The 13,622-nt window shown below is 41.0% G+C and overlaps 1 protein-coding gene across 4 annotated transcripts in view; it reads left to right on the top strand.

Moving 5' to 3' along the window:
- dtx1 (deltex 1, E3 ubiquitin ligase) overlaps positions 1 to 12,858 on the top strand; it is a 48,094-nt gene extending 35,236 nt beyond the window's left edge. For 3 of the 4 annotated variants that reach the window (XM_082555873.1, XM_082555872.1, XM_082555871.1), the window contains 5 exons: positions 588 to 649; positions 757 to 915; positions 2,225 to 2,389; positions 6,394 to 6,483; positions 6,575 to 12,858. In XM_082555873.1, coding sequence (XP_082411999.1) covers positions 588 to 649; positions 757 to 915; positions 2,225 to 2,389; positions 6,394 to 6,483; positions 6,575 to 6,799 — 701 coding nt within the window. In that variant the 3' untranslated portion in view covers positions 6,800 to 12,858. The remainder of the gene's footprint in view (positions 1 to 587; positions 650 to 756; positions 916 to 2,224; positions 2,390 to 6,393; positions 6,484 to 6,574) is intronic. The other variant, XM_082555874.1, reaches the window with a different exon arrangement.
- The last annotated feature ends 764 nt before the right edge of the window (positions 12,859 to 13,622 follow it).

Raw genomic sequence — 13,622 nt, 5'->3', positions numbered from 1 at the left:
GAAGTGAATGAAGCTGTCAAATAACAACAGAGTAAAATTATTCTTAATTAATTTATTAACTTTTTCTCTGTCTTTCTCCTCCTTTTTTCTGTTTTCACCTCTCCTTCTCTTCACACATTTCTACCTCCTGCATACCCTTTATACCTGAGGATTTGGGGGGGACAAAAGCTGTCTCCTTCCCTCACTACTCTCTCTGCCTGTGTTCACTGGCTCTCCCTCAAATGAACAAACAAAAGCTCGGGGGGGAAAAAAGGTTGCCTGTAAGCGTATTAGGGATGTAAGCTGTGGGTGTGCTCTCAGCCATACCAGCCTGGTTGCACACAGGGATTATGAGAGTGTGGGGTTGCCAGTGTTATGTGGCAGCTTCAAGGTGACCTCCTCTTGAACATCACTAACATGTGTACTGTTTCCACGTGCACACTTTCTTTTATTGGTAAAAAAAAAAGAAAGAAAAGAAAGGCACATGGGGCAGAGTAGTCTCTGAGACTGATCTGATGTTATTCTCTTGTTTTTGAATAGTCAATTTTCTCTTTACTCACACTTACCTGTGGCTTGTTCTCATGACTTTTGTGACTTATTTTTAAAAGGGAAAAACCCAGAAGATGTGGTGCGACGATACACTGAGAAGATTAAAGTGGTGCCAGATGAGGTGAGAATAAAACCCATCGGTGCGCATATTCAGGATTTAAGTTGCTTCATGAGTACAGTCATGTACATGTCAAATGGCAGCTCAAGTATTTTGGCCCGCTATTCCAGGACTGTACCATCTGCATGGAGAGGCTGGTCATGTCATCCGGCTATGAAGGCGTCCTGCAGCACAAAGGCATCAAGCCAGAGCTGGTGGGCAAACTTGGCAAGTGTGGGCACATGTACCATCTGCTATGCCTGGTGGCCATGTACAACAATGGCAATAAGGTGGGTAAAAGCTTGCGAGCCAGACGCTGTTATGATGTCACGCTAGGCTCAAATTCTAAACTCGCGATGTCTTACAGCTCGACGGGGTTGCACGGCACTGGCAGATGATGGCCCTCGATATTGCTGCTAACAGATGGAAAGCTTATATAGCCTCATCTGATCAGTCTTGACAGCACAGTATTTTGTAAAATTACTTTGGACACTGATGTTTGCTTGCAGGAAATTCAGATTCACTGCTTGCAACTGCAAACAAAAGAACACCATGCTGCACTGTTGGTGCTCCAGAACAAAAAAATCAAGACAAATCAAAGTTTCTATTGTGCATTTAAAATACCTCAGTTCACCAAAATGCTGTACAGTTTGTACAAAATACACACTATACACAAGGATCACTAAATGAACAATAAATATACAACAGAAATGTAATAAAACAAAGTAAATAAGTCTGTTTTTGCACAATAAAGCCAGGGAACTCTGCTCAACTAGACGTGAAAGCAAGAACAAATGGGTCTTTAGAAGATTGGGAGCCACCACTGAAAAGTCTCAATCACCTCTAATTTAAATCCTTGATCTGGGAATTTCCAAGAGCAGGTCGTTCGTAGATGTCCGTGCTCAGCTAAGAGTCTAGGGTTTCCAAAGTTCTGTTAAGTAACAGGGTGACAAACCATGAGGTTTAAAAAGAAGGAATAAACGTTTAAACTGGATCCTGAAATGGAAGTAAAGCCAGTCTAAGGAAGCCAATATGGGTGTAATGTGATCACACCATTTTTCCCCTTTAAATAAAAGTGTGAATTACAAAAGTAACAAAAACAACAAACTTCTTATTTACATTTTACTGTAACAATCTATGCAGATGATTCTACTTTTTATTTGTCCAGTTTTTAAAATTCCCCTCTTTGAATTTAGATTTTTCTTTAAGCTGCGATAGGTGATATTGCTGTACTACATTATAATAGATGTGTAAATCCTACTGTGGCTCCAGAAAGAACTGCAGTGGTGTATTTTTTCCCAGCTCTACTTGGGGATAAAGACTAACAACTCCTGAGAAAAATATGTTTTTTTATCCACTAAATATTAAAATATATTTACCAGTTAGTTCCTAACATCGTCTATCTGCTGTTTGGAATCATTCTATTTGAAATTTAAAATGAGCAGAAACAAATAAAAGGCATTTTTCAGTCTCAATATTTGATATATTGTCTCTAGGCTGAAAAAAAATTGCAAATCATCCATTTAATTTGGGGTTTTGGAAACAAAGTGGTTTAATTTTATTGCGTCATTAACGTCAAATCATTATTTTTCTCCAAAGCAGGATGGCAGTCTTCAGTGCCCAACGTGCAAAACCATCTATGGGGAGAAAACAGGCACGCAGCCCCCCGGGAAGATGGAGTACCACGTCATACCACACTGCTTGCCAGGCTATCCAGACTCAAAGACCATCCGCATTGTCTACGATATTCCTGCCGGGATCCAGGTGAGAGCCGTCTCACTTCACCTAATCCACCACCCTGCCTTTCTACCCTGATCCGCTGTCTCTTGCCTCTAAATCTGTGACCTTTTACAACTGCTTATCCGCTTAAGTTGGATGGAGAGTTACTCACGCAGGAAGCTGAGGTGTCGGGATCCTGAGGAAACAGCATTTTTAGGAATTAAGCAGTGATTCAGGGCAAAGACAAAGAAGTATCTAAGAGTAATTCTCTCTCATGGTAAAGGCTTATGTTGTATAAGAAATATATAGAGTGAAAACATGCATGTTTTTTTGTCCTTATAAATATAGGCATACAAGTCCGCCTTCCCTTAGTTGATTTGTCTTTCAGCTTATACATCAAACTGATTAACATTAATAAGAAAATTAAACAGCTGGGATTTGCAATTGGATTTCACCGGGTCTGAGCTGGTGGTATTTTGGCTGGTATTTTCTCCTGACTCCTGAGATGAGCTCAAATTGAGTCAATAAGCTGACCTTTTTCCACCAGCGGAGAAGGCATAGAGCCCCCAGGGATAGCGCTGGGGGTCATCTGACCACTCAGATCAGCATAACAACACAATACACTATTGCCAGGGGACATTACTGTAGGTCTGTCTTTTTCCCCTCCTGCAGTTCAGCCTGCACTCTAGACAACATGAGTGATCATCATAGATGGTCAGGTTTACACTCTGTACTCTGTGGACGATAGCAAAATAATTGGGTGAGTAGGGAAGTGGTGACGCTGTGCATATTGTCCATCTTCTTTTGCCTTTTCAGTCTATGCCAGCACCCAAAACTGTATGATGAAAATAGTAGCACACTATAATGGGCTTTATACTTGTACATCTTTAATAGGTTAAAGTAGGTGGTGTGTTCACTTCAATTCAGTTCAGTTTTATTTTACATAGCACCAAATCACAACAACAGTTGCCTCAAGGTGCTTTATATTGTAAGATAAAGACCCCAAAGTAATACAGAGAAAACCCCAACAATCACACAGCGCTTGGTGACAGTAGGAAAGAAAAACTCCCCTTTAACAGGAAGTAACCTCCAGCAGAAGGGTGCCATCTGCTATAGTGGGAGGCGGGGTTAGGGGAAGGAGACAGGAGACAGGAGAGAGACTCAATGTGGTTTACAAAGATCATCAGAGGAAGTTCTAAATGGTCGAGAATCTAACGCTCTAACCTTCTGAGCTTTTGGTGTCACGAGGGCACCTACAAGATAGTACAGAATGAATGGAGAAATGTCATTTCTGTTGTTGGTGGTGTTGATTTTTTTTTCTTTTTTGTGTAGTTGTAGTTAATGTTAATGTTCAGTTTTTAGATTTGAATTGAATTTTGATTGCACCACAAGCCACTTTATGGCATGAACTATTTTGATTTCATGCACAAATAGAGGAGCGGCAGAGAGTTTCTAGCTGCCTGGTTGGAGTCTGCCATGCTAATACTTTTTGTAGTTACCTTTTAGTAATAGGTGCTGATGAGGGGATTGTCCTCCCATAAACCCAGCACTCGCTGATGAATAGATGTCTTAATGTTTGTGAACATCAGAACAGTTTGAGAAAAACAATAACATTTTTAAATATTGATCTTCTTCCCAGTGTTTGATCATCACAAGTAGCAAGTAGCGCTATGATCAAAAGGACACATTTCTGCATCCCACACTAGAAAAAAGTTCAAAATCAAACAGATTTTCTTGTTAAAACCAAGAATGCCATCCACTGGTTGAAAAGCCCACACTACACTGCCGATGTATATGTGAAGAAAACTAAATGAGATTTAAAGATCAGCCTCTTCGAACATAAAAGCAACTTCAAGAAGAAAGTTGAAAGAAGCCCAATGACATTTTATTTCAACTGCCATCGTGTGTGATCTCCTTAAAGACAAACTCGAGACCTACATTTGTTACAGAGACGAGAATACTGGCTTTGTGTTCTATAAATTGAAAACGCTAAAGGTTCAAATTAAGGATTAGCATTGAGCTGCTTTTTGTAATTCCAGGAAAACACATAACAACACTAGCACCCTCCTTTTAACATACTTTGTGTGACGCTATTTCATTTAAGTACTTGGGGTTCATCTCATTTGTAGGCCCAACAGGGCTATTTCATCCAGCAAGTGCAGTAGATGGTGCAATATTCCTGCAGATTTACATAATACACATGTAATCAGTGTCATGGTATTGATAGTTTATGTTTATGTATTTGTGTCGTTTATGTTTAACTGTGACTGATGACATATCACTTTATCATTAGTCCACCTGGACTAATGATGGCTTGTAGCTGAAACCTATTTGTTTTGGTCTTTAATGAACATTAAGAAGTATACTCATCCGTGATCAGTTAGTATTAGTGCCGTGTACTTTACATTGGTACAATACTCGAACCAATGTAAAGTAAATAAAGTCAAATACTGATACTTTTAACCTATAAAGGCTATGAGAGCAGTGTGCCATGACTTATAAGATGAATCATCAATTTACAAATTATGAACACATTTTAATGTGTAATTAAAAATTATTGTGATTTTTAAAAACACATCTTTCAGCTTTTCATGTATTTTGAAACTGGGATTTGTTGGAGACCTGGAATGTAAACGTGCGTGTCTCTAAAGCACTTTGGGTCAGCTTCTGTTGCTTACATTTGCTATAGGCTATACATAAAATAAACATGACAGTCACCACAAACACAAAGAGGTTCAGACATGTTTTATAATGCATGTCTGAGGTCATTTTTGTCATTTCCAAAAAAAACATGAACAATCCAGTGGACTACGTGGTTCCTTAGAGGATAGGAACCACGTATTGATCACATCGTGGTAGTATCAACCTGATACTGCTATCGATGCTGTATTTGGACCGATCTGCCCACTTTTAGGCAGCACACGTTAGCAGGAAGATAGATTTATGGTTAAAATTGGCTTCGTTGTGAGAAAAAACAGGATATTAGTCTCATTTCAGTGTGATGATATAATCAATATTTTACTTGCAAAAGCTAAAATATAATTTCTATTTCTAGATGCAGGCATAAATCAGTCACTCCCATTCATTGGAGGCCACATTGCACTCCCCCTTTTGGGGGAATTACAGCTATTTTCGGTGCGCTGGGATTAATCAAAAGTGGAATGACTCTCTCTGGATCACCTCTGATGTAACTTTTGAACCGTATGCCTGATTTTCGAAAATAGCATACCTCTGGAGTCACTGAAACGAGCTGAGTTTAAAGAGTCTCGTGATATCAGTTTCTGCTTTATCTAATTTTATTTAAAAAGTTTCTTCATCTTTTGGCCACACCTGTTTTTTTTCTAACCATCTCGGCACTTCTTTCCAAAGACTGTCAAAAAATGAGTCATGAGAGGGCAGCACAGAACTTTTTTCCTGTTATTGCTTACAGCCAGCTTTTAGCATGATCTGATCAAGTTGCCATGGCGACTGTGCCCTGCTGAACTACCTGATTCCATCAAAGCTTCTTGCAGCTTTATTTTTAGGTGGTATTATATTAGTGGTACAGTGAAAAGGGGCCTTATAACCTGTCCAAGAAGTGTGCTTAATAGAAGCACAAAGAACACACAAAAGACCGGGAAAGGCAAATGTGTTGTTACAGCAACCAAAGCCTGGGAATATTACCAAAATGTAAACATAAAAAAGGAAAATGAAATAGGAAAATGGACAAAAAACAAGAGAAATTTGTTATAACAAGGCTGCTTTAACTGTGTGACGTATTTTTATTGATAAGGTTGAGGGAATTGGTGGGACCCTGGCTTTGATGAGCTACAAGATTTTTATTTCATGCTAGTGGTTTCAAAGCACTTTATTTTGACAGAGACTGAACATATTACTGCATATTGAAAGTAACATAGTTCCCAGCTGATTATTTTACAAAAGCCTCGTTTAAGCGATGTGAGCAGTAAAGCTTGTCCTGTGGGTGCTGTTGACATTTCCCACACAATTAAGTCATAATTGCAAGTGAAGGCGTTGTAACTTTTGTTTTTTCTTCTTGACATTTTCACCAGACCAATGAGCACCCCAACCCTGGGAAGAAGTTCAGTGCCAGAGGGTTCCCTCGACACTGCTACCTCCCCGACAGTGAGAAAGGCAGGAAGGTAAGCTGCGACGCAGCTCCCAGACGGAAACACCGGGCTTCCTTTTGTGGAAGCGCCGTCACAAACCATCCTCTCGTTCTTGTCTCATCAGGTCTTGAAGCTGCTGATCATGGCCTGGGACCGACGCCTCATCTTCACCATTGGCACATCCAGCACCACGGGCGAATCGGACACCGTGGTGTGGAACGAGATTCATCACAAGACAGAATTTGGCTCTAACCTGACCGGTCACGGCTACCCCGACCCCAACTACTTGGACAACGTCTTGGCAGAGCTGTCGGCCCAGGGGATTGGCGAGGACAATCTAAAGGACTGATGGCCAGCAGAACTGGTACACTGAAACAAAACCCCCCATGCCCCGCCATCTCCCAGAGAGCGGGGACACTGCACGACGGGCAACATGCGGCCGACAACGCTTTACTCCCCACAAACAAAAATATCCTGCAGAAAGGGTGGCTTTTGGTTTGTGTAACCCAGGCAATCTCCCTCCCCCTGCTGTCTCTAGATCCATGCCTTGAGCAAGTTTTGTCTGTTGGCAAAGTCTCTCAAAGTGTAAATGATGCAAAGAGATTCTTGTCTGAATGTTGGGACCTTGAGGTGAAAGGTATTTATCCCTTTTTCAAGTCAAACTGATGCTGTTCTTTGGCACTCAAAGAAAAATGACAAGGGGCTAATAACTGTACACAGGCACATCTGTAAAACGCTGAACTCCAGAATGCATGGCCCCGACTAACATAATGAAAGTCAGGCAAACACACGCGACAGGGTGAGCTGTCAGCGGATCAGCTGTTGCTTGGTATTATGAAGATTTAAGAAAATCGCAAAGAAATCCAAATTAACTATTTCCCTCCCCCCAAGTTTACTTTTTTAGTGAATTCATTACAAACGTTGGTTGTGCATTTTTGAAAAATCAGGTCATGGCTCCGGAGTGATGTCATTTATGGTTAATCTGATATTTTCCACTTCTGATAGGTCAGTGTATTTTATTTTCTACGTACGGAAGTATGTTCTGTAGTGCATGAAGTAGATTCCAGAGAGCTTAAGATTTAGAAGATTATTGGTGTTTGGTAACAATTGTGTGTTGTATGGTTAACCTTGTGGACAGTCTGTGAGAGGAGACATAAAATAAGATGAAACAAGCTCTGCTCCAAGGTTTAACTCATTTGTTTAGTTGACACACTGATGACGATGACCTCTGTGAATAAAAAGGCTGCATTATTATTATTCCTGTTGGAGCGAACCCAGGCGCTGGCACAATCCATCATGCTGACCGTACACAAGGGATGAGCGTGCAATCGTGTGCTCGGAGGCATTAATAAGCTGGCTTTAAGTCCTTGAGGAGAGAAGCTGAACACACAGATGGACGTTCCTCTGTCTTTCAAACACCAACAGCTTTCCCTTAGAGATCCATTTTCGGGGGAGCTCCTCCGCTCGCCTGCAGTCTCTTGTGAGCTTGTTTGCCGTTTGTTGGCGTTGTACTTGGCTCAAGTGCCCGCACAGTGAGCAGCTGAGCCTCGGAAACGAGCAGCATCTCGTCGCCTTCGTGAGCTCACTTTGGAGTCTTTGGGGCGCTTCCCGATGTATCTGTTCACCCCCGCTTTCCGCCTCCTCCTCAGCTGTGGAGCACTCGTTCTACAAACCATGCAAATGTTGGTCGAGTGTGTTGTTGGCTGGGGACTATTTTTTCCTACGCCCCCCCCCCCTTCCCCCCCCCCTCCCCCTTTAGACTTAGTGCCCGCGAGATAAAGACTTTTCGAAGGTCCTCGGTGGAGATCTTGTGATGTTTATTTACTCTGCGATAAATTATAACCCAGAGCTGCATAATTCTCCATAAATATGTCTGATCAATTTTAATGAGCGGGAGCGTTGGTGTCAGGTTTATTAAGGGGTCACCCAGCAGCGGGCTTGATTTTGGGGTTAATCATAGTCTTCCATAGCACTTTGAGGCAACATTTTTGTTGATTAAGTCATTTGGTTTTTAGAAAAATGTCTTAAATTGCAACTTAATCTTTTTTTAAGTTGATGTTTATAAACTGGCTTGCGATGCTTTAACTATATATATATGAATATATAAAATATATTTGCAGATGTGATATACCTTTAAATTTAAACTCAATTTGAGTCAATGGTGTAAGTTTAATTTATTTTTATACTCTTCTATATAGAAAATATACAGATTGTCCCACATATCTGTACACAGGCACATGAACATGAGTCACATAAAATCTGGCAAAAAAATTTGTCAGGATGTCAGGGACTGAAACATGTATGACTTGTTATGGACGTCTTATATTGCAAGTAGTCTTAGCGTATTCTGCTGTCATGACCTTAATGTAGACCTTGTGTAGTTGATCCCCGTGGGACACAAATAAATACAGTAAATGTGTCTTTATTATTGCTGGGGCAGCTTTAGCGGCATGAAGATGGCCCATGTTGGCCTTTTTTTTACGTTCCGTGGGAACAGATGTTGTCAGCCATTTTTTGTTAAAGCTGAAGGTGAAAACAGCCTGGGTTCAAGATCCAATCACAAAATATTCTTAAGAGTTTGTTTAAGCAGGTGAGGTTTCTCTTAGTTAGGCGTGAGTCACAAACACAAGAATACACAGAGTTTGTCACTTTAAATTCTTCCCCTCCCTCCTGCAGTGCCATGTCAGTACTAGTTCAGAACTAGTTTTGCATTATATACTGTTGCGCGGCAGAAAAAGAGGAAATCACAGCCGACAGGATCTGCGGGCTACATCTGCAAATCATCCGTGAATTTCTTGCTGTGGAGCCTCCCGTTGCCACTGACAGCTATTTTGTTGTGGCGAGGCAGTGCCTGATTTTTGCCTCCAGTACCAGTCCCATTTTATTATGAGAGAAACATGAAAAAGCTTTCTGCATCAAGCGCTAGCACCACATCAGTGGAAAAGTGCTACTTCTAACTCTCGCATCAAAGCACAGCAGTGTGGAAATATACATTTAAATGTCAGTGATGCCTCAGTCGCAGCCACTGTGTTGGTAAAGAGAATTTGCACATGCATATGCATACCCAGTGTGTTTGTCAGGACTCCATTTACATCTGCAATTAAAATAATCACAGCTGTTTGGTTTGCAACTGCAGTCTAAGCCAGATACATGGATTAATTATAAAACTCTTTTCATACAAATGATTTGATCTCATATAGATATTAGGAAAGATATTTAAGGTTAAATTAAATATAATTTAATATGCACTGCTCAAAAAAATTAAAGTAAGACTGAAAACACATCAGATATCAACGGCAAAAAAGTTATGCTGGATGTTTACACTGATATGGACTCCATAATGTGTTAGGAATGAAAGGATGCCACATCATTTGAGGGAAATTAAAAATAGTACTCAGGACCCAGTGCACCAGCGTAGGGTCTGACAGTGGGTCCAAGGGATTTCACGCTGATACCTGATGGCAGTCAGGGTGTTGTTGCCTGACCTGTAGAAGTCAGTGCGTCCCTCAGATCATCACTGACACAACACCAAACTGATGATGCTAAACAGTGTTACAGACACCATGGACCTGCCAGTTCTGGCATTCTATGGCAAATGCCATTTGGGCTCCAAAGTGTTGGGCAGTGAGAATAGGCGAGCAGATACGGGTCCTGTTCATGGGTTAAGGACCTTCAAGACCATGTCCGACTCTCCTAGAGTAACTTCTGGACTCCTGAGCCAGTGATGGGAGACACAGCAAACCTTCTGGCAGTAGCACATATTGATGCACAACCTCAGAGGAGCTGGACTACCTGTGCAACCTCTGCAGGTTAATGTAACCCCTAATGGAAAAGTAGTGAAAAAAAACTGTCAGAAAAGATGATGAGGGAAAATGTTTATCTGTAAAAGTATTGCTTTTTTGTCTCATTATTGCCCCTCTAGTGCCGCTGTTATTAATTTCATTGACACCAAAAAGGTGAAACGTGGTTAAAAATAACGACCGCTGCTGCATAACTGATCGGATCAATATCCCAGAAGTTTATCTGACTTGATTCTGTACTCTGAAAAGTGTTCCTTTAACTTTTTTTGAGCAGTATATTTAAGACAGATTACTGACCGGCTTCATAATTCAGTCTCAATGAAACTTCTACTCAAATTTTTTTCTTGAAAAATCTTAATAAATATCGCCACACATTACTAAAATTGCATATGCATCCATGGACTACCCAAAGTTTCATCTACATATAGCATACACCATGAGCCTATTTCAGCTGGCCACATCCCTGCTGCAGTGTGGCAATGCTGAAGACACAAAGTGGTGTGAGCTGTTTATCCCAAACTTATGAATATATTTTAATATCTTTTGTTATTCTGTTAAAGTCCACTTTCACTAGATGAGTAGTGGAGCCTGTGTTGTCTGTGAGCTAGCGTCTCCATTTTTCAAAAAGGACACTTTTGTGGCTCTTGCTTCTCAGGCACGAATTTTCTTGAATGCAGCTGTTGTTAACCTTCAAAGAGAGCTCTTCTTCGCCCAGGAGCAACAAACAAAAGATTTAAAATCTATCCAAGGTCACAACAATCACTGTAATCGCTTTTTTAAAAAAGGGTTAAGGCATTAAAATACCACTGGGTTGTGTGCATACAACAGGATGCCAACAGAAACTGCTGGATTACTTTAAAACAAGGTTTCATTATGCATGTGAATCAGCCTGCTGAAAACTGCTCCTGTGTAAAACAAGCTGTCATTGTGTAGCTTTTAGCTACAGTAAGCTCTTAAAACCCAAAGAATGGCAGATGCTACAACTCGCTTGTGATCACTGTGGAGCATTTAGCAGCTAAAGTGCTCGGACTTTTCATTCATCAGGTGGACAGGATCATGACTCTAAATGAATCGTGAGCGAATCACTGTCCTTAAGACCAAATAAGCCAGTTGTTGCAGATTTAAGTATTAATATCTGTTTAAATACTTTAAACCTGTATGTTTGTTTTCAGGCTGTTTTAGCCACAGCTCTGTGTTTGTGGTATGGTATATGGTAAACAAACTATTAAGAGTATTTCTGAGTGATTTTTGACCCAGGCGCTGAAAACATTCACATTTTTGGCCTACGTCAACTTTTCTCCTTCGCACATTTGTGACACCCTTTATACAATGGGACAGCAAAAGAGAATGCTACCGATCTATCAGGGAACTTTTCCATGTGAAGTGAAATTTCGTTCACTAGAGAAATCCAAATGTTCGCTTCTTCAGCTTTTTCCTTTTCCACGTGTCGGTCTTGTAGTGTGAACGACGCCCGGCCCTTTAGACTTTTCAGGTGTGTACAGATCTATGTGGGAATGATGTATAAATCAAGGTTTTGGTATTTGTCCGGTTAAACAAGAAGGAGGTGGTTTTTATGCAATTTACTATTTTTAAAACCTAATACATGATTTACGTGTAGCAAGAAGAAGGTTGATTGTTTTTGGTTCAAAATGACAATGGATGTTTTCTTTATGGGGCGCCTACCTCTGCGTTTCTAAACAGAGAGGTTGCAATCCAAGGATGTTCACATGCTATGTATAAAAAAAACATATATTTTTGATGTCTTTTTTTTCAATGATTGTCTCTAAAAAGAACTATTATGTAACATTTGCTGTATTGCTCTTCATCCCATGCTATTCCATTAGAGGTTAGAGGTGGGATCGGGGATGAAGTTACTTTGTCCTAACGTATGAAGTATATATGAAGTTGTACTCTCGTAGTGTCTACTGCAAACTGTACTTCTCTATCTAAGTGATACTTTACCATTTTTCTGTGGCTATGCTGTACGTTTGTATCCGTCCGTGTGAGCGTGTGTGAAAGTGGGAGTCTCGTAGACAAAGCTTAGGTTCATGTCCTTTAAAGATGCCGTAACGTTTCTTAGAGGTGCATGTTAACCAAACAGTGAGCAAGCGTATTGATAGTGCAGAGTTTTTCTTGTTTTTTGCATATGAAAACATGTTAGCTTCTCTAGAAACCCCACCCTGGTTTTCTGGTGGTTAGCACTGTGGTTCTGAAAGTTATTCCTATTAGTTAGGGATTTTCCCTTTTTATCTTTTATCCCCCCCCCCCTCCCTCTGTATTGGCTTTGATTTACACAAATGAGGAAACGATAGCGTTTTGCTGCTTTCCCCACTCTTTCCACGACATGTAAAACATCTGAAGTTTTTCAATTTAAGTGCCCATTTTAAATGACCTTTCCAAGTCACTGTTTTTGTTGTTTAATCTTAGGCAGCGTCTGCATATTGTTATGGTTCACGTGGACAAACTGAGATAAACTAAAAGCAAGATATACAGAGACATTGATTTAACTATAAAGGGCTTCTTAATCTATTGGTCTTTATTGAATTGTGATGACCTTGTTGCATGTTTGTGTGTTTTGTTGTGGAAAAATAAATGTGCCCTTGACAGGGGTAGTGTGTTTGAGCTTTTGTTACACCGGCTCTCCTTGTCCCCCCACCCCCACCCCACCCCAGTCGGTGGTGATGTGTCCTCTTCCTATTTAACACCACCGTTTCCTTCTCCCTGGGTAACTCTGTGCTTTGGAGCTCGTTATATGGATATAAACGAGCCTGGCTGCTGTTCTGGAGTGCAGCAGGAAGAGTTCTCACTGGTAGTAAATTTGCTTTATGGTAATTTTCTGCCTCTGGCTTCTGTGGTAAAGAGCTGTGGTGGGCGCATATTAAAGCAGGCCTTGAGATGTCAGGACGGAGGTGATGAGACACACCCCCTTTCAGGTTGTCGTTCTTCCTTCCGTCACTGACCCAGCAGCTCGGGGGCCAGACCCCTGCTAGTATTTGTAAATAAGCCCTACTTGCCTGTCTCCGCTCACCTCTCACGCCTAATGAGGGGGCGAGCAGGGAGACTGCTGCATCAGTGCAGGTAGGTCTGCTTTCATTAGCATTTAAATAAGGCCGGGAGGTGCATTGCTGGCACGCATATTTTTTTCATGTGGTATAATTTAACATTGCATTCAGATTCTTGTTGGATTGTGAATTCTGTGGTTCTGGTGGGTTGATTAAATTTGAACAAAGGAGTAGAGCAGTAACCATGACACTGGGAGCCTGCTCTGGCATCTATCAGATGTGACGGGGTTTCCTGTAATACCAAAAATGAATCAATGTCTGCTTGAAGTCAGATCCTCCTGCACTTTAATGCTAACCAGGAGACGGACAG

This window comes from Aulonocara stuartgranti (assembly GCF_965226115.1).
Source record: "Aulonocara stuartgranti genome assembly, chromosome: 12".
In the NCBI taxonomy this organism is placed as follows: domain Eukaryota; kingdom Metazoa; phylum Chordata; class Actinopteri; order Cichliformes; family Cichlidae; genus Aulonocara; species Aulonocara stuartgranti.
Note: the sequence above shows the minus strand (reverse complement) of the source record. Positions and strands in the feature narration are given on the sequence as shown.